General features: G+C 63.8%; 3 protein-coding genes across 4 annotated transcripts; 1 reads left to right on the forward strand and 2 right to left on the reverse strand.

The window, feature by feature from the left end:
• Window positions 1-595: 595 nt before the first annotated feature.
• On the forward strand, window positions 596-8,597 carry CHLRE_16g692200v5 (uncharacterized protein). Its single transcript, XM_001699296.2, has 18 exons — window positions 596-798; window positions 1,254-1,418; window positions 1,586-1,791; window positions 1,984-2,067; window positions 2,245-2,421; window positions 2,723-2,825; window positions 3,053-3,174; window positions 3,387-3,455; window positions 3,698-3,927; window positions 4,161-4,230; window positions 4,405-4,543; window positions 4,816-4,906; window positions 5,131-5,531; window positions 5,773-5,870; window positions 6,268-6,424; window positions 6,636-6,817; window positions 7,085-7,211; window positions 7,476-8,597. The coding sequence occupies exons 2-18, from the start codon at window positions 1,310-1,312 to the stop codon at window positions 7,745-7,747; spliced, it is 2,637 nt and encodes an 878-aa protein (XP_001699348.2). The 5' UTR covers window positions 596-798; window positions 1,254-1,309; the 3' UTR covers window positions 7,748-8,597.
• A 3-nt stretch (window positions 8,598-8,600) lies between these two features.
• On the reverse strand, window positions 8,601-14,026 carry CHLRE_16g692150v5 (uncharacterized protein). Of its 2 annotated transcripts, none has more exons than XM_043071735.1 (13): window positions 13,995-14,026; window positions 13,506-13,767; window positions 13,142-13,409; window positions 12,871-12,942; window positions 12,328-12,422; window positions 11,990-12,168; window positions 11,449-11,567; window positions 11,151-11,213; window positions 10,648-10,758; window positions 10,202-10,263; window positions 9,842-9,923; window positions 9,578-9,654; window positions 8,601-9,247 (listed from the first exon to the last, which is right to left on the reverse strand). In XM_043071735.1, the coding sequence occupies exons 2-13, from the start codon at window positions 13,754-13,756 to the stop codon at window positions 9,118-9,120; spliced, it is 1,509 nt and encodes a 502-aa protein (XP_042915338.1). In that variant the 5' UTR covers window positions 13,757-13,767; window positions 13,995-14,026; the 3' UTR covers window positions 8,601-9,117. The 2 variants fall into 2 exon arrangements, with proteins under 2 accessions (XP_042915338.1, XP_042915339.1); XM_043071736.1 differs by having other exon boundaries at window positions 13,868-14,026.
• A 49-nt stretch (window positions 14,027-14,075) lies between these two features.
• Window positions 14,076-19,886, reverse strand: CHLRE_16g692100v5 (uncharacterized protein). The gene is made up of 9 exons (XM_043071733.1): window positions 18,947-19,886; window positions 18,273-18,740; window positions 17,802-17,953; window positions 16,683-17,568; window positions 16,353-16,456; window positions 15,803-16,025; window positions 15,536-15,618; window positions 15,257-15,376; window positions 14,076-14,994 (listed from the first exon to the last, which is right to left on the reverse strand). The coding sequence occupies exons 1-9, from the start codon at window positions 19,248-19,250 to the stop codon at window positions 14,719-14,721; spliced, it is 2,616 nt and encodes an 871-aa protein (XP_042915340.1). The 5' UTR covers window positions 19,251-19,886; the 3' UTR covers window positions 14,076-14,718.
• Window positions 19,887-19,952: the final 66 nt, after the last annotated feature.

Raw genomic sequence — 19,952 nt, forward strand, 5'->3', positions numbered from 1 at the left:
CCCCACACACGTCCACGCTCCGGTACGCAGCAGCACTGACGGCAAGCAAGGGACACGACTTGCATGAGTTGCGCAGTGGCACACCGGGCCGGCGAAGGAATAGGGAGGTGAAAGATGGAGTTCAACATCCCCATGTGCCATTCTGATATTAAGCAGCCTGCCTCTTGACCAGGTACCCGTGGCAGCAGACGCCTGGGTTGGGGCCTCGGGCGACAGGGAAGGGGTGGCGGCAAAGGGACGGTCCTTGAAGAATGAAGGCTTCTGGCCAGCAGCGAAGACCGCCCGTGAGTCGCTGCGACGATGCAGGGTAGGGCGGGGCCATCGGGTAAAACCCTGCCCTAGGTAAAACTGAGGGCCGCAGCTGGGCCGCGCCACCTTTCTGCGAACGCGCAGAATTACTTGAATTTATGGCTGGCCGTCTGGGTAACACATTACCCAAAAAGACGTAATTAGGCAAAAATGTAAGGAAAGAAGAGGAAAGGAGGTAGAGACGCCTTAGGTAGAGGTCGCCTCCCGCCCGCCTCCCTCGCCTACCTTCTGGCGGGCGCACATGAAGTGTCATGGAAGTGGCCCGGCCATTCTTCCACGGCGACAAGGTCTGCGCTTCATCAGCACAGTTCTGTGTATGTAAGCTGTCTTGCTCTCGACCTCTCATACATCCTGAATCTGAAAGCAAGAAAGGGTCTTACTGTGCAAAACTGGCCCTGCTTCTGCGTTGATATTAACACAAGCGTCTGATTGCAAGAAATTGCTTAGAGAGGTACTGCTGGGTGCTTTGGAAAGCTGCCGAAAACCAAGGTGAGTCGGCAGCGCCTTCTGAGTAGCAGTTCTGCCGCGCGAGATTGATTGCATTTTTGGATGTGTGCCTGCGTGATGAATTAGACTGGTTATAGCGTGTTACACCGTTGCATCACTTTGGGGTTAGCATGGCGGACAAGCGACGCTGGCTCGATAGCAGCCGTGATGTGCGCCTTGAGTTGAGCTGTAGCGCGCGTAGACCCAAGTATTGAAGTCAAGGGCTTGACTACCGCGCGTGAGGAAGGCGGGCCACATGTGTTGCTTGCTGCCGAATGCGGCACGCGTCGTTGCAAGCGCAGTGGACATGCGATGTGCTGATAAGGGATAAGGCGAAGGCCGCCCAATAAACACGTTGTCGGAACGGTGAAGGCGTGTATAACGGCCCTCGGTTTTATCTTACGAACCCTGTCGACGTGGGCCCTGCGCGACACTGTTGGCACCGCCCACCAATGCAGGCATCTCAAGCGCCGCGAGCTGCTTGCGCGTGCTTCGGGTGTGTCCTGCCCGAGGGATGGCCAGGCGCGTAGCTCAAGGCGCGTGCCGGCAAGGGCGGCCATGGGCTGGAGCTCTCGGGGCGCTGGCTGCGCTGTGCGCTGTGCTTCTGGCGCTGACGGCTGCAGGTGGGTGCTTCACCGCTTGGGTCTGCCGTCTGTCTGAGGAAGACGTGCGCCTACCCCTGGTATGGTCACCTCACGGGTCCGGTTGCAGCACCTACCCAACCCCGCTGGCATCGGCTGAGCCGTGCCTTCGTTCCTCCTCACCCCTCCGCCCCTCCCACCCGCGACAGGGCCGGCGGACGCCAAGCGAAGCCCCTCGCCGTCCCAGTCTGGGAGCGCGCCCATCACCCTTGAGGGCAAGCTTGTCTTCAAGAACACGCACGCCTCGGAGATCTGGACGCTCCGCACCGCCGCCGGCGCCGTGTACCGCCTGTCCGCCGGCCAGCCGCTGGACAGCCAGCTGCTGCCCCTCCCGGCCGGCAGCCGCGTGTCGCTGGTGAGTGTGTGCGTACGGCAGCTGCTGGTGGCTGGGTGCTGTTTGGAGTCCAGGGTTCAGGATGTAGCTGCAGTGATGTCGTCTTCCGTAAACAGGTGGCTCACCGGCGAATAATCTACCTAAACACGTATCACTTGCATGACTGACTGCCCCTTTTTTGTCCGCCCCTGGCGACACCCAACCATCCGACAGACGTGCACACCGCTCGCCAACCAGCCCAACGTGTGCGGGTCCGTGAGCAATGCGGCCCTCACAATTGCCGCGGCACCGGTGCAGGTGCGTGTGAACCGTAGATATAGCTCGTGCATGCGTGTGCGCAATCCGCCAGCTTAGCGCATTGGAGCGGGGCCGACCTCTTGGTTGCCCGCCCGCACGCAGCTATAACTCTGAACCATTCAAACCGTGCTGACGCCAACATAACTTCCTTGAATCAACCCAAACACAAACACACAGGCCACGGGTGTGAGCCTCAAGGTGCTGGTCATGGTGCTGTCGCTCACGGGCAGCTGCGCCCGCTCCGGCGCCGCCGTGTCGGACGTGACCAAGGCCTTCACGGCCCCCGGCGGCTACATGGACTTTTTCAACGACTGCTCGTACGGCGCCATGACGTACGACCGGACTGCGTTCCGGGTGAGTGCGTCACTGGGGATGTACAGCACGTGCCGCACAACTCGCCTGTAATCCATTCCGCCGCATTCGAAGTGGTCGTGATGGCGACGTGAGGGACATACGGCGGGTCGCAGCCCGGATGGGAGGCTGCTGCCAATCACCTGCCACGTGATGCGGGGGTGTACGACACTGCAGCAGCACGGCGACGAGCCGTAAACGCGCCACACGCAGCGGCATGGCACCTGTTACTGGCGCACCATAATGCTCTGTGTCCACGCGCGCACCTGCCCGACACTGCCGCCCCCCCGCCACGCACGCACAGGTGCTGGGCACTGCCGTGTCGTGCAGTGCGGCCATCCTGCGCTGCGACGAGGACGCCATCGCCGCGGCCGCATACGCCAGCGCCGTCAAGCAGCTTGGCGCCAGTGAGCGCCGTGTGCACGTGTCGCTTGTGTAACTTGCTATCATACATGTGTGTGTGTGTGTGTGTGTGTGTGTATTTCTGTCTGTTTGCCTGTATGTAAATGTATTTCATCAGCCCCACCTAATACACGGGTGAAACCCTACCTGCTCCTGGCGTGCCGTCCTCCCACCTTACTCCCTCTCCCGTCCGCTCTCCCCCTCCCTGCCTCTCACTCGCCCACCTGCCCAGCCGGTGCGGCGGGCTTCACGCACTTCTCCTACGTGCTGCCCTCCGGCCTCCGCGACACGTGCGGCTGGGTGGGGCTGGCGGAGCTGCCCGGCACCCAGACCTGGTACACACCAGACAACCAGGTGGGCGGTGGCTGTGCTGCATGTGAGGTAGAGACAGGGAAGGGGAAAGGCCCGGTGAATGTGTGCGTGTGTGTGTTCCCGCATGCTCCCCATCATTGACACCAGCACGCACACACCGGACCAGGCACACGGCTCGTCTGCAACACATGACGGACCCCCGTACCGTATGTTCGTGTGCGCTGACTCACTCACTCACTCGCGCATGCATGCAGGGAATCTTCCGCAAGGGCACGGTGATGCAGGAGTTCATCCACAACTTTGGCCTGTATCACGGCTGGCGGGTGAGTGGTCGACATGCGTACGGTTGATGAGGAGTGAGGATGCATGGCGGTTTATGAGCAGCGTGTTGTGGTGCTTACAAGTAAAGCAGCTGAAACTCGTGATGGTTTGCATCCACACACTTTCAAGCTCAGGGCCACGCACCTGCATGCGGCAGTGCAGCAGTGCACATCAACCACCCCTCACATGCTAGCACCTCCCCACCGTTCCGCACCTGACGCAACACCAACACCAACAAACACAGGATGGTGTGGAGTACGCAGACGACAGTACAGCCATGGGCAACGGCAACTCCTGCCCCTCCGCGCCCGAGCTGGGGCGCCTGGGCTGGGCCGCCCCCGTGGCCACGCTGAACGCCGCGACGCTCGCCCCTGCCGGCACCTTCCAGACCTACATCCTGCCCGCCACCTACCTGGGTGGAGACAAAGCCATCCTCAAGCTCACGCCCGACTGGCTGGGTGCCGGATACATCAAGTGAGTCCTTGCAATCAAGCGGGTGTGCTGGGACTTGTCTGGTGCGCCACAGTGCATGCGGCCTTCAGTATCCCCTCCGATAACAAAGCCAATGCACTGCACCCCCTCCCCACCGCCACCGTTTGTCCAGTCAACGCATGCCTGGAGTTCCCCTCCACCTCGCCCCCTCGCCCCCTCGCCCACCTCGCCCACCTCGCCCACCTCGCCCACCTCGCCCTCGCCCTCGCCCGCAGGAACGTGTATCTGGCGCTCCGTGGCGCCGCCAAGGGCGATGTGAACCTGCTGGACGAGTTCAAGGACCAGGTGGGTGCGGGACTGCGGGTTCCTTGGGCGAGGCTGAGGGGCTCCTGCCATCCGCCTCCGGGGGAGCCCGTCCCAGCCTGTGCTGGCCTGTACTAGCCCCACCGCTTCCCTGCCCTACCCCTCGCCGTCCCTCACCTCACGTCTCCCCTCACGTCACACCCGCCATGCATGCAGGTGTCAGTGCACGAGCTGAACAAGAACATTGACAATGTGTTCACCGCGCGCGGCGACCCGCGCGTGTCCATCCTGGGGACCATCGGCGAGAAGCAGGCGGTGGACTTGGCCGGCTACCAGCTGCTGATCCGCGCCGCCAGTGAGTGTGATATCATGATATCATAATATCATAATATGTGCCGTGATACTGATATCATCTGATGTCATAATATCATAATATGTGCCGTGATACTGCTGCAAGTGATTGCTCTTTGTTACACGTACTGGCAGATCAAGGATGGGTGTTGGTGGGGACCATGTCATTGTTAGTAACACATGCTTGCATTCTTGACCCTGTGCAATCTTCACGCGCACAGCTTACCCGCTCTTCCCTCCCCCAACTCCGGCGCCCCTACTGCGCGCGCCCCGCAGGCCTGATCGAGCAGGGTACCAAGATGGTGGTGCACGTGTGCCGCTACTCTGTCAAGGCCTCCGAGTGCGCCGAGCCCAACCCCGAGGCATCGTGAGTTCCGGGCTGCGGGCTGCACTGATGGGCGCTGCGTTTGATTGTTTATGTCGTGCTCCCTGCCACGGCTGCACGTGCGCTAGGGCCCAAGGTTGCTCCACACACCCAACGTGCTTACCCGAGTCAGCCCCAGTAGTTTTGCCCATATACCCGGGGCCCCTGCCTGCAGCTACTGGAATGAAGTTCTGCATGACTGCCTGCTCGCCTGCCTGCCTATGCAGGCCCAAGCCTTCCCCCAAGCCCTCGCCGGCGCCTTCGCCGGCGCCATCGCCTTCGCCATCTTCCTCCCCCAAGCCCTCTCCCTCTCCCAGCCCCTCGCCTTCGCCATCGCCTTCGCCCAAGCCCTCTCCTTCCCCCTCTCCCTCTCCCTCCCCAAAGCCCTCTCCCTCTCCTGGCCCTTCCCCCAAGCCCTCCAGCCGCAAGCGCCCTCCGCCTCCCGTGTTTGAGCCCCCGCCTGAGGCCTACCCGCCCCCTGGGCCTGAGGAGGACAACGGCGGTGGCGGTGGCGGCGGTGGCGGCAATGGCCCTGAGGGCTCCGACTCGCCGCCTCCCGCCTGGGACCCCTGCTATGAGGATGACCCCACCTGCAACTACGAGTACCAGGATGACACGACACTTGCAGGTGAGAGACGAGGCAGGGCGGTAGTTACAGCGGTGGGGTCCCTGGCTGGCACCTGTATGTCATTGATCAGGGATTCACTTGTCCATGTGCATGTGGCAGGATGTGCTGCCTGCTCCTGTGTACAACCCTTGCTTTGATCCGCTGATTGCACCCAGAGCTTGTTTGCGGTTGCTGACCCTGCTCTACTGCTGTTGCTGACCCTGCTACTGCTGCTACTGCCATTTGCAACTGCTGCATGCAGCGGCTCCTGGCTTCATGTACGGCTGTTTTGAGTACACGGACATTTCGGGCACGGACATCAAGACCGTCAGCAACGTGGCCTCGGTGGATGTCTGCAAGGTGGGTGCGTGGGGAACGGCGCGCGCGCGTGTGTGTGTGTGTGTGTGTGTGTGTGTGTGTGTGTGTGTGTGTGTGTGTGTGTGTGTGTGTGTGTGTGTGTGTGTGTGTGTGTGTGCTCCTGGCATAGCGAGGTCCTCCACTCCTCCATCTGACCCTTGTCAGCAGCCACCAGCCATGTGCCGCCGTCCCGTGTGGCTGGTGCATTGGCTTGTTCGAGCCCAGTGTTGCACCACTTCCAACGTTACATACGTCAGGGTATCGTCACGCCACATACATACACAATCAAAGCGCGACCTGCCCAGCACCCGAACTCACCCCTGAGTGCCTCCCAACGCGCCCCCCGCCTCTGCACCCCACCACCGCCCCGCCGCCGCCCCGCCACCTACCGCGCATACAGAGCACCTGCGCCTCCACCTCGGGCTGCGAGGTCGGCGTGTACCGCGCTGCCGCCAAGCAATGCGTGCTGCGCTCCAAGGCGCTGGTCAGCGCCAAGAACGGCAAGAACGGCTACGACGCCTCCGTGCAGAAGTCCTGCCTCGTGGCGGCCAACAACGGTGAGCGAGCGAGGCAGAGAGGCAGCGAGACTCATCGCAGTCACACCGCAACGTTGATAGCACCCTTCTACACCTCCACCAGCCCACCACCACTTGTAACGACGGGGAAAGGCCCTAACGAAGTTGTCCTGCACGGAGCAACCCATGTGGCCCACCAACACACACACGCACGCGCACACACACACACACACACACACACACACACACGCAGGCCCGTGGCAGTGCCTCAAGAACACGGTCCTGCCGGGATACCTGCTCTACTACCCCTACGACGCCACCGCCTCCCGCTGCGCCACGGACTGCTACGCCGACAAGTACTGCACCTACTTCATGATGACGGCTGGCGGCAAGTGCCTGCTCATGGACTGGCTGTTCATCGGCAAGAGCTTCCAGGTGTGTGTGTGTGTGTGTGTGTGTGTGTGTGTGTGTGCCCCTGTGTGCATGTGCCTGTGTGTTTGTTTGTCGGGCGATTGTCATCATTTTGGCACGAGGTGTCCCAATGCAGCCGTATGCCTGAATTATAAAACCTGTTTTGGGGGAGGGGGCCGGCCAGCCCCTTAAGTCATGCGCAGCCGGCCCTGCAGGGCTGCTCCGTGACTCTCACCCGTGCATGACCTGGTGACTCAATCAACTGCGTCACCCCGACCCGCGCCCACGCAGACTGTGAGCGCCAACCCCAACACCGCCGTCTCGAGCACCTGCCTGCTCATCAAGCCCGCCGGCGCCTCCGACAGCGCCGCCAACAGCTACGGCTTCACGACGTCCGCACTGCCCGCCAGCAGCCCCGGTACGTACGTGCCTTGTTTGTTGACGACGGCGTCGCGCCACGCGTACGGCGGCGCAACGCGCCATGCATGCCCAAACATGGGCTGGGTTCAGGTTTTCGGGCATGCCTAGCTCTAGCCTGGGCATCCAAAGCCCTTGCACCTTCCAACCAAAGTATGGGCAGCAGTAACCCTACCTGCAAATACTGCACAGATGCACACGCATGCATGCATTTGCGGTTGAATGACCGGAATGCGCAACTGCTTGCGTGCTTGGCCCTCCACAGGTGCCGTGCTGTGGACGCAGCCGCCCTCCAACCTGTACATCTTCATGGATCCTGATTCCGGCAGCGGCAGCGGCAGCAGTGGGCGCCGCCTTGGGGCGCTTGAGAACCCCGAGGCCGCTGCCGGCGCCGTCGTGGAGTACGTGGAGCTGTCGCTGGAGCAGGAGGCGGCGCTGGTCGGCGGTGGGGCGGCACAGCAGGCGCAGCAGCAGCAGCGGCGGCAGGCGGCGGCGGCGGCGGCGCACCGGCGCCTGCGCCACCACCAGCAGATGTAAATGAGGGGCAGGCGCGCGGCGGCTTGCAGCTCGGGCAGCGAAGTACGAGTGTGGGCTGCTGGTGTGGAGGTTGTGCCTGGGGGTGCTCGCGGCGCGCCGCGTGGCGGCTGCGCTGTAAGAAAGTGCGGCATACGCGGGCCCAGTGGCCCTACTAAGAGCTTATTTTGACTCGGTCCGGATCGAGATCCGGGATGGCTTTCGTAAGGATTCATGCTTATCATTAGCGCGCACGTGCGCCAGAGATGTACGCACTGAGGTTGTATTAATCTGACTATTTGTGTTCAGCAGCGATGCTTTCATCCATCTGACACATGGGTCCATGCGGTTGCCTTGCTTCCTGCCTTGCCGCCATTGACTGCCATCCATCAATGACTGACAAAGTGACCTGCCAAAGTCCTGTCTGACTTTGTTTACTTATGCGTGGCACGGCTTTGGCGCGCATCTTGATGTCTGGATGGTTTGTATGGACCGCGGCCGCTTTCGGATGAATACTTCATTGTACTCGGATGTGTGCGTGGGGACGCGTAAGGAACGTGCATGCACGAGTGGGTGCGGGTGGCGGGGACCTCATGCACCACTGCGCACCCCGCACCCCCAACGAAACCACTGGCGTGATGTGTGATGGGCTATGCTGGGGGCTTTCATTGGGACGCTGCACTGCAGATAGTGCGCTCAATAGCCTGATTCGCTTTGACGTTTGTTGACAACTTGATTGGAAACATGAGACTGAGAATACTCGAAGGGCTATACGGTGTGTCTCCGGGGCATAAGTTGTCTCACTCGGGGAAGCCATTCATCTTTTTGAGCAACCACTTATAGCCAACGTGCTGTCCTGTAAGCGGACATGTCCTGCATCTCTCTAGACTCTAGTCCAACAAGCAACCCCGCTGTTCATCATGAATCAAGAAATCTGCAGTTCAGTATCTTGCATGTGCCGTCTGTGCCCGCACCTATGCCAGTTCACATGCGGCTTTACTTGACAGCAGCAGCCACCGTATATAACACAATGCTCTGGGCAACGCATACGCCGCTCGCTCCAAACACAGTGCTCAGTCCACCAGCTACCCCCGTGCATGCCCCCAGCTGCTGCCATTCCCAGCAGCAAACGCAGTTCGCGGCGCCCTCCGCCACCCACACACAGGCCGGGCCTCCCAATTCGCGTCCCGAGCCCTTCCGTGTTCGCGCGCTTCACACGCGCACACACACACACACACACACATACACACACTTTCGTTTCGTTTTTTAACACACACACACACACACACACACATACACACACACACTCACACACAAACACACATACTGCACTTTCACCCCGCCCGGCATGCCCCGGTCAAGCACCATTGCACCCCATCCCACAGCCTGCCAGGCTAGAAGAACCCGCGCGCGCGCATGTCTTCAACCATGTCGGCAATGTATTCATCCATGTCAGCGAACAGGGACTTGTACCGCATGACGGCGTCCCGCACGTACCGCACCTGGGCGGCGAAGCCCAAGAACCTGTGGTGGCGGCGTACGTAGTACGGCAGCAGTGTGACCGGTACTGCTAATGTACGGACACGATGTGCATGGTAGTGTTAGCCGCCATTAGTAAAGCAACAGGCATGCAGGACAGAGGACAGTATTACTGCGGCCGACAGGCACGGCAGCCATCCCCGGCGGCCCAGCCTGCGCGTCGTAACGAGCAACCAGCACAGCCACCGGCGACCGTAACGAGGAGTGAGTGAGCGCACCGCCACCTGCTGATTGACCAGGCCGCTTGAGCTATCTAGTCACCGGGCCGCTTGGATGCCTACGTTGCGGCGGTTCCGCGCGCCGACGCGCACTCACTTGATGGCGAACGTGTTTCCCTCCCGGATGATGCGCTGGATGGAGGTGGGGTCCGCCCGCTCCCGCGCACGCCACTCCTGCACCAGCAGGACACCGGCAGGACAGCAGCAGAGCTCACACCCGGGCAAACAACATGTCCATGGTTGAGCCGCTGTAATAAGCAGCAGCACGGAGCAGCAGCACAGCCGCCGCTAAGATTCCACGCCCCATCCCGCTATGCCCCGCCCCGCCCCGCCCCGCCCCGCCCCGCCCCGCACTACTGACGTCGACCACGTCGTATATGTCGTCGATCAAGCGAGATGTGGTGTTCCAGAACGGCACGTAGTGGACGCCGGGGCGCAGCGACCTGCGCCCGATCACGAGTAGCGGGGGATTGTGGCCTTTGGGGGGTGGGGGATGGGTACGGACGGTGGGTGGGTGGGTTCGAACAGGGCCCCCTACAGCTCCCCTACGGACCCCCTACAGCTCCTTGGTCCGGCAGTGCCCCTAGCATCCCCGTATACAATATGACGACACCGGCACGCGCTTGCGGCCTGCATGTCCGCACCTGCTGAATGCCTCGCATGCTGCAACCATCGCGCCTCACACACGGATGCACAGGTATGTGTGCGCTCGTCCGCTCACCGGTAATAGTACTCTACAAAGGGCTGTCGCTGGAGCAACACCAGCGAGTTGATGTGGAAAAGCTGCGGAGGGACATTTGAAAACCAGGCGGAACTTGAGGATGATAGTAATGGCGTGGCTGGTAGGGGCTAGAGACCTTGCCCTGATTGCAGCAAGGTTTCAACCACCTTTCAAGCACCTTCAACCACCCATAAGTACATGCATCACATGCTCCTTTACACAGGGGACCCGCGGTGACACTACTTAGGGGACGCGCGGCGAGACACATGGACACGGGGACACCCCTTCGTGTCGGTGCTATACTGGGAGTGGTGAAAATTCCCAAACACCCACACCCACCCACCTATCACGCCCACCCACCCCCCACCCCCGCCCCCCCACACACCCACATCCACACCCACACACCCACACCCACACCCACACCCACACAACACAAACACACGCACCTGCGCCAGGCGGCTGCTGGCGGTGTACCCCTCCAGGTGCAGCAGGTAGCGGTGGTGGGCGTGCCAGGACAGCGGCACGTGCGCGGCGGGCGGCGGCGGGTCGGGAATACACTGCGAGTGCGTGGCGTGGGCGCATGCGGGCGGGGGCGCACATGTGGGGGCATCGCGGGTGGATGGGGCGGTGGTGCCGTATGATGTGCATGCATAAAGTGGGCGGCGGCGCGGACGCACACGCGCTGCTGCTCCCCGCCGGTCGCCGATCAACAGTCCGCCCCCTGCCCCGCCGGTTCGCATTCTTTCCAGCCCCAGAGGCCTGGCCGGCCCAGTCCGACGCCGCCACCACCTCGCCCACAGCGGCCCACCCCAGCCGCCCCGGTGCAACCCTAAAGAAAGGTTTACTACCGGCGGGCTCGTCTTGCATTTGCGGGACTGGGTGGGCTTTCTTATGATGATGGGACTTTTTCGTTGGGCCGGGGCACCAGCCATCCAGCCGCCATCCCCACCGTGATGTTCTCCTCCAGCGCGTCCGTCAGCGCCACGTCCAGGTACGAGAAAGCCCGGCCGGCCTGCATTGGCGCACTTGCAACTGTTTAGGAATTTCAAAACGTTGTTGTGCTGACATGTACTGGTGTGGATCACTGCCTGCGCTGCTGTTTTTGTCGTACGACCGGGCAGCTCAACTGACCAGTGCATCCAGCGTGAGGACCAAGCGACTTATTGGGCTAGCATCTAAGGCACCCGAAGCGGTTCGGAGTGCATCGCCTCACATCTTCCTTCACCTTCCCTTCGCCTTCCCTTCACCTTCTGATCGGCGTGGCTGCGGTATGCCAGGTAGGCGCGGGGGCAGGGGTTATCGCACAGCCCCGGGGGGAACTTGCGCCACCAGGCGAAGCTGCAGTACGGCATGCCCCGGAAGAAGGCTGCGGGCGTGGCGGGCGTGTGGGGGAGACATGTGTGTGTGTGTGTGTGTGCGTGTGTGTGGTGGTAGTGTGTGTGTGTGGGGAGGGGGAGGGTCAGAGGAGAGGGATGCACACTCAAGGTGGGCGATGGGTCACGCACGCAGGCGGCGCACGGGTGGCAAGGGGCGATGGGGGAGCAGTGAATGCAACAAGGCGCGAAGTTTTCGCGCGCCCACCCACTCACGCAATACAACCCACGCCGGGCCCCCGGCCCTCCCACGCACCTCGCAATTCCCACACGCCTACATCCCCCACCCACGCCCACGCCTGTGCATCCACGCAACCCCAGACTCAGCCCCGACTCCCACCCACCCACCCACCCACCCACCCACCCACCCACCCACCCACCCACCCACCCACCCACCCACCCACCACCCACCCACCCACGTCCCGCTTTAGCTGCCAGGGGTAGAAGTGCATGGCGCCGCCGGAGCTGAACAGCAGCTGCGGCAGGAGCACGTCGGTGTCGGGTGGGCCGCCGGTGCCGCCCGGCCCCTGCACCGTCTTGATCAGGCTCAGCAGCGGCGCGGGGCACTTGCGCGCGGGCGCACACATGCGCATGCTGTGCGCGTTGACAGAAAAGCAGACATGGGAGGCGGAGTTTAAGAGTATGAAGTCACGTGCCCGCGTGCGTGTGGACCTAGGCAAGTATAATACAAACATATTTCAAGCACCCGCCTGACGGACCGGTGCAGCGCAAATACGCACAGCACAAACTCACTCGTTGTCGTCTACGTTGAGCACAAATAGCACGTTGGGCAGGCGCAGCTTGCCGGTGTCCATCAGATCTTGCAGGCGGGACACAAAGGTGGCCATCTGCGTGTGCACGTCGCATGCGTGCACAACCATCCAAGTGCACGTGTGCATTCGTTACTTTCCATCGCAAGCCGTGCAAAAAGGACAGACAGGTGTGCTGCAGACAAAACAGAGACCTCAAGCCAATCGGGTGACAATAGGAGGCCGCGGCGTGCTCCTGCGGCTGGCAGTCAGTAACACAGCCACGTTTGCAAGACCCAACGCGGACTGCCCCGGACTACCCCGGACGACTCCTACCCCGAACTACTCCTGCCCCGGACTGCGTGCTCCTACCCCCGACTGCTCCTGCCCCCGACTATTCCTACCCTGGACTACTCCTTCCCCCGACTGCTCCTGCCCTGGACTACAGGAGCCCGCGGTCCTTTCGGGCACTCTGCGGTTTTTGCTCTGTGGAGTTAAACCCACCCCCACACCCGGTCCCCGCTCCTGCGGCCCTGCCCCCGCTCACGTGTGGGTTCACGGGCTTGGGCGGATCTCGATTGGTCACGTCGTCCGTCCGCAACGGGAAGTAAAACTTGTTCTGTGGCAGCAGCAGCAGTACGGGGCGGCAGTACGGCGGCGGCAGACCCGACACAGCAGGAGCAAAAGGTAAGTATATAAGAGCGCGTTGCAATAAGTAATGGCAGCCGCACGTCCCGCCTTCGCTACAACACACCATGACGAATGCAACTAGCGTAGCATTGCACGGCCCTCAGCCACAATGTAAATTGAATACCTACATTGTACACGAGCACCAGTTTGACCACCGACGGCAGGTTCAGTCGCGCCATTAGGTCGGCGTGCAGCTGCAGGGTGGTGTGGGCCAGCAGCCCGCCGCGCCGCCGGGGCGCCGGCCGGTGCGGCCCGCGCAGCAGCAGCTGTTGCAGCGACTGCTGCCCGCTGCTGTTCAGGGGCGGGGATGATGGCGATGGAAATGGCTGTCTCGCCGCCGCCAGTGCCTGCTCGGAGCGCTGTCTCCAGACCGCCAGGTCCGCTTCTAGGTTGTCCCTACGTGGGTTGCACGGTGGTAGGTGGCGTGTTCATCGAGTACCGTACTTTGGGGTGCTTAAGTTTGCCTTTCTTGCGAACGACACGCATACACACCGTAGGAACTCGTTCCACTCGCTGCGCGTGACGTTGGGTTTCCCCACAGGCACCTCCAGTGCTTGCAGCGGGGCCGCGCCCGTTGCCGCCGCTAGTGCGGCCGCTGAGCCTGGTCCCGCTGCTGCGGCGGCGGCCGTCGCCGCCACCTCCACGGGCGGCAGGAGTGCGGTGGATGCTAGCAGCAGCAGGGTTAGCAGCGCCATGGCCGGGCGTGCAGGAGTCCGGCCCAGACTAAGGCGGTTTGCCTCCATGTTCTGGGGTACTGCGCGGGTGACATGTTGGGCAACCCGACGGAGTTTGGGCACAGTTGGGCAGGAACGAATGCCTGATTATGCACAAGGCCATATTATCAGTAGTCTCACATGACACGCAGCTTGCAAAAGTCTGCAAACACAAGCGTGTGCTGGACTCATGAATGGCTCTTCGCGCGACTGCTCCTCCCACGCAGCTGGTTGGCGGGCCACAAGATTAAGGTTAAGTTCAACTCACTCAGAGACCGGATGAGCCACGGCCCAAGTAAAAAGAGCCTGGTCTTGGCCCCGAACTCATTTTAGACAGCTTCATTTCGCAGGCGCAAATCAATTACAGATGCAATTTACATGTTGTCTCTGTGAGTATGAAGCTTTGTAACGCAGGCATCCGTATTCATTGCGGAGCTCGCAGCTCTGTCTGCGCGCAGGTGTCGACAGCCGGCCAGAAAGGCAAGGAATTAATGAAATGCGGTGGCGTATGAGTCAGGTTCGGATACACAAACCCTTCGCAGGGTCCGAATGGATCTGCAGCGCACGACCTCGCACTGCACGCCCTTGCTATACACGCCGCCATTTCTTGAACAAACCGCCCCCTGCTCACGCCGCGTGCCCAGACTACATACCACTCAGTTCGCCTAGTGCCGCGCAGCGTGTACGGCCCCGCCTACAGTTCTACGGGACCTCCCCTCCGCCAGGTTATCGAAGGCGCATAAACGCAAAGGATCTTCAGCATCCGTTTGCCAGGACGCCTGTGCGTGCACAATAACGCCAGCAATCAAGAAGTATGTGAAGTCACCATCACCAGTCGCTACCTGTGGCTGCAACGCGCCACCTGCATCAGCACCCCACAAAATGTTCGCCACCTGCGATGTTGCGCAATCCACACGCAACCCCACACGCACCCCGCGACCCCCATCACACGCAGGCTTCAAAACTCTTCACAGCCACCGCGGAACCTCCTGCTACTTAGCCTTATTGCCAGTCAGCTTGGCGCGCACGCCGGGGCTCTTGCTCTTTCCATCCACCACCGCCGGCAGCACGGTGGGGCTGCTGCCCACACCGCTGCTGCTGCCTCGCCGCCCGGCCTCCGTTGCCGCTGCCGTGGCGGCGCCCTTGGGCGGCGAGGAGCCGGCGGCGGGCGGCAGCTCGACCGGCACGAGGCCGCTGCCGCTGGGGCGCCCGGCAGCGGGGCCAGAGGCTCCGGGTGAGGTGTCCGTGGCCCGGCGCGTACGGCCGCCCTGTTGTGCGCGTGTGAGTCAAGGTCACAGGCAGCGCAAGAGGAAGGCAAGGGAAGGGAAAGACGGGAGCTGTCCCGGATTCATAGCCCCCGCCCTCAAACCCCCGCACCCACAGCATCACCGCGTCTTTTGTTCCTTACTGGGGGTGGTTGAAACTAACGCCCTTCCCGCCCTCGAGACCCCAATACCCCTGCCCCCACACTCCAGCCCCCAGCCCCGAGCCCCAGCCCCCAGCCACCCCGCTGCCTGCCCGCCTGCTCACCCGCGCCTGCTGCTCCTTGTTCCACCGCGCGATGTCGTCGAACGTGGTGCCGCGCGGGTTGGCCGCGACCCACATGCCGCCGCCGCCGCCGCCCGGCGCAGCGCCTCGCCCCGCCACCTGCTGCACATGGGCAAACGCAACAGCTGTTTGGTCAGGGACGCGCCAATGCAGGATACCCAAACTGTGGCACCGGTGATATGCTAGGGTGAAAGGAGCTGTGACAGCATCTCTAATTGCAAGCCAGGACGGATGCACATACGTCTTGTGTTTCAGTCTCACCATGCGCTGCGCCGCCTGAAGTGCCCGCGCAGCCCGGCCCAGTGCGGTGCCGGCCGCCTTGCCGCCCACCACCCGCACCTCCTCTGCAGGCGGAAAGCGGGGCACGGCCAAGTGGAGTTCGCCGCCGGGCATGCCAGCATCCATATACCGCATACCATCCGGCTAGCACAGGTTTAACAGGCACGCGATACCGTACTGCTAAACCTCCCGCACACGAGAGCACACACGAGGCCCCTGCAGCTGCACGCCCGCCTCCGCCACACGCACCGACGATGCGGCTGCCATCCTCGCCCTGCTGCTCCGCCACCTCGATGCGCTCAATCACGTCACCGGCCGCCGCCGCCGCCCCGCCGTCGTCGTCATCGTCGTCGTCGTCGCCGCCACCCGCCGCCGCCATTGCGGCCATGTCTCGCAGCGGCCCCATGTCCTGCGGGCCCTCGTGCACTTGCCAGGGCAGCGCCGGCTTGGCTGCGCTCAGGCCCTCCGCCGCCTGTGACCGTTGACGGTAGCCGTTCGGGCGGGGGCAGAGCAGCGTAGGTTGGATGCTTGGTTGAATGGTCCGGAATTGGTTCTGAACCACAAACCCACAGAGGCCGGCGCCTCCAGCCCCGCGCGATGCGCCTCACCGCCGCATCCCGCCGCTGCCCCTCCCCTCCCCTCCTCTCCCCCTGCCCCTCCCCCTGCCCCTCCTGTCCTCACCGCCATCTCCCCCTACCTCCCCTCCCCTCCCGTCCCCCTGCCCCTCCCCTCCCCTCCCCCTCCCCTCCCCCTGCCCTGCCCCTCCCCCAGCCCCTCCCCCTGCGCCTCCAGTCCTCACCGCCATCTCCGCCATCATGTGCTCCACCTCCTCCCGCCCCGGCCGGCTCACGCCCAGCGGCGCCAGGTCCAGCATCATGGGGTACAGCTCGCGCGGCAGACCGTCTGTGTAGATGCATGAGCGTGTGCGTGTGCGTGTTAGGAGAGCACTAAGTGTTGAAGTGAGCTCCGAACCGGACAGGCGAGCAGCGACACCGAAGTCCTAACCACATCAACCACACGCCCAGAGCCTGCTCCCCGGCCTCTCCGCCAAAGCATGCCCCCGCCCCCCGTCCCCCGCCCCCTGCCCTGCCCTACGCCCCGCCCCACCCGGTCCCCGCACCCCACTCACTGAGCGACTCGCGCTTGACGGAATGCCCCATGGACGCCGCCCGAGCCACCGCGTGCCTCGTCATCCAGCCGTGCCGACACAGCTCCTCCAGCGCCGGCCGTGCCGTGTCGTCCATCACCAGCCCCCTCCGGAACCAGTCCCCCGCCTCCTCGCTCAGCCACAGCGGCACCACCCCCAGCGCATGCGGCGCGCCGCTACTGCTGCTACTGCCGTGGTGGTGGGAGGAGGCGGCGCTGCTGCTACTGCCGGGGCCGCCGCTGGTGCCGCGCTGCCGCATGCTACTGCCGGGCGTGCCGTAGCTGGCGGAGCTGCCGGGCGTCATCATGCCGCTGCCGCCGGGTGGCAGTAGCATGCCACTGCCAGCGGGCGGCAGTAGCATGCCACTGCCAGCGGGCGGCAGTAGCGCGCCTTCGGAGGAGGAGGGGCCGCCGTACGGCATACCATTGCTGCTGATGCGGCGCGGCAGCGTGCTGGTAGGCGAGCAGCCACCACCCCCACTCCCACTCCCACCTGCACCAGTCGCCGAGGGCAGCGGCCCCGTGCCCACCCCCACCCCCGCCGCCACGCCTGCCCGCTGTATCCCCAGCGCCTGCAGCATGCTACTGCCGGCCCCACTGGGCCGCGACTGCAGCGGCGATGGCCCCGGCCCACCGCTCCCGCCCGCCGGCGACGACAGCGGCGGCAGCGATAGCGGCGAGGCGCCGCCGCCCCCCGCGTGGCCTGTGGGTGAGCTCTGTGTCGGCGACACGCCTGCGGCCGGCTGCCCGGAGGCGGCGGGCTGGGCGGTGGCGCCGCCCTTGCGCAGCCGCCGCAGTGCCGACCGGTCGGCGGGCGGTGCGCCCATGAGTGCTGCGTGCGCCAGCGCCGCAGCCGACCAGGCCAGGCACTGTGAGGGTCCGGCAGGGAGGGTAGCACGTGGAGCAATGCATGCGTGTGTGATGTGCGAGACATGGGACAAATCGGCCCGCTCACGCGCTTGCTTCCTCACAGGATCAGGGAAACGCCACTCAAAGCACCCTACCATACTTCCCCACCCCGAACAACGCGCCCTGCCACCCCACCCTGCCACCCTGCTTCCCCAATCCCGACCCACCCCTGCCCCCGCCTGCCCTGACCCACCCTGCGTATGAGCCTCTCGTCCTGCTCGGCCTGGTCGCACGCCGCCTCGGGCCGCGTCCGCAGCGCCGGCGCCACGTAGGGCAGCGCCACGGGGCCGCACAGCTCCGCGGCGGTGGGCGGGTGGCGGCCGCGCCGGTGGCACATGAGCGGCACTGGGGCGGCAAGAGCAACCCGGACAGACAGGCGGAGGTGGGAATGTTGGTGAGGAAGCGTAAGAAAAGGCAAAGGCGCGAGTTGACGGTAAGGGTGTGCCGCACGCTGGTCAGCCTGACACCCTACACGGCGGCGTCATCACCACCGGTGTCGTGCGCCCGCTTTTGCGTGTTGCTCCGCCTCCCCTCCCGCCTCCTCTCCCGCCTCCTCTCCCGCCTCCTCTCCCCTCCCCTCTCCTCCTCGTGCCGTGCTCGCTTTGCCGTCCGCACCCAGCCCCCGCACCCGCCCTCCTCCGCTCCCTGCCGGCGCCGCACTCACCCATGAACAGCGCCTGCCCCGGCGCCGCCGCCTCCGTACTGCCCAGCCACACATCCAACCCGCACACGTACGGCGGCCGCAGCCCGCCCGCGCCCAGCACCGCCACCAGGTCAGTCAGCGGCTGTAGCAGGTTGCGGACCACGCTCCGCTCGCTCACCGGCGGCCCGCCGCCACCACCTGCCCCGCCTCCTGCTGCTGCTGCTACTGCGGATGCGGAGGTCGATGAGTGGTTCGGCGAGGCGGCGGCGGCGGCGGCAGTGGCCTGTGGCGACAAGCCCTGTGCATCCAGCGGCCGCTGATGGGGCCCGCCCGGGTACACCATGACGACGCGGTCGCTGCGTGGCAGGCCGGTGCCCATGCCGCCCACGGAGTCGCGGAAGACCGCGTACAGCGGCAGCAGCGCCGGGTGGTGCGTCAGGCTGTGCGCCGCCGCCAGAGCTGCCGCCATGCAGCCCGACACGTTGCCCACTGCGCAAAGGGGGAGCGAGAGGGGGATTAGGAGGCGACCCCAGGGTACAGCTCGTTGGGTTCGACGAGTATGCGAGTGTGTTGCATACACACAAATAGCGGCCGGCCCAGCCCTCACCGCCTTCAAAAACCACACTCAACTCCCCTGCACTCCTTCCCCCCGCACTCCCTTTCTCAACACCCCCCCCCCGCACTCCCCCTCTCACCCTCGCAGTAGGTCTGCAGCACCACCTGCTCCCCGCTCCAGCGGCAGCGCGCCGCCAGCACAGACCAGTTGGGCCCCTCCGCATACGTCCGCAGCACCTCAAAGTCGGCGTAGTTGTACCGCTCCCGGTACAGCGACGGCGGGCATCGCACTGTGGCCGCCTGCATCGTACTCCCCGACAGCTGCTGCTGCTGCTGCTGCTGGGGCGGCGGCTGCGGCGCTGGCGGCTGTGCCGCTGCAGCAGCCGGCGGCGCCGCTGGCGGTACGTGGCCGTGCGCGGTGCTGGTGGTTGTGACGGTTGTCATGCTCGCTGCTGTCTGTTGTTGTTTGCTGTCAGTGGCTGCTGTGCGTGAAGCGGGTGCTGGGTGGGGGGCAGCCGTCGTCGATGAGGTTGCCGCGCCCTTCCGCTCCCGTGCGACTTGTCAACGGGCCGAGCGGAAGGCTACCCCTACCTTCGGCCGCCGGCACTGCGCGCTTCCGTCGATACGCCTGTCGCCCTGCTCCAGGCGGGCTACCACGACGTGTCGCTGGCTCCGCGCGCAGCTGGCTAAGGCTCCGGATGTGAGGCGGCCCTTGCAATTGTCACACCAGGAGCATGACCCGCCCGACTTCGGTTGCGACCCTGCGTTTGCCGGAGTCTACAGTCCATCTAATACTACTCAGGTTCATTGCTGGCCCGCCTCATGGCCAGGCCAGGCCCTCGCCCGGGGCTGTCGACACTACCCGCTCGTCCGGGTAAGCTGGCAAAACGTCCTTTGCAGTGCGATATGGTTTGATTACGTTGCTATGTTTAAATTATCCAGTTAGAGCCAATGGGACGGTGTTCAAGTGTGCGTCCTGCTTGAGGTGCTCTTCGAGGCTCTTTGTTGAGCCAGTAATAGCTGCAGAAGCGTGTAACTGTTGTTATGACGGCGTATGCTGTCGCGGTGGTACAGAACAACTCTTTGGGAGAGCCTTGTCAAGTTTCCGCGCATGAGCGCAAAGTTTTGCGAGGGGATTCTGGTAAG

Source organism: Chlamydomonas reinhardtii, chromosome 16 (genome assembly GCF_000002595.2).
Source record: "Chlamydomonas reinhardtii strain CC-503 cw92 mt+ chromosome 16, whole genome shotgun sequence".
NCBI lineage: Eukaryota > Viridiplantae > Chlorophyta > Chlorophyceae > Chlamydomonadales > Chlamydomonadaceae > Chlamydomonas > Chlamydomonas reinhardtii.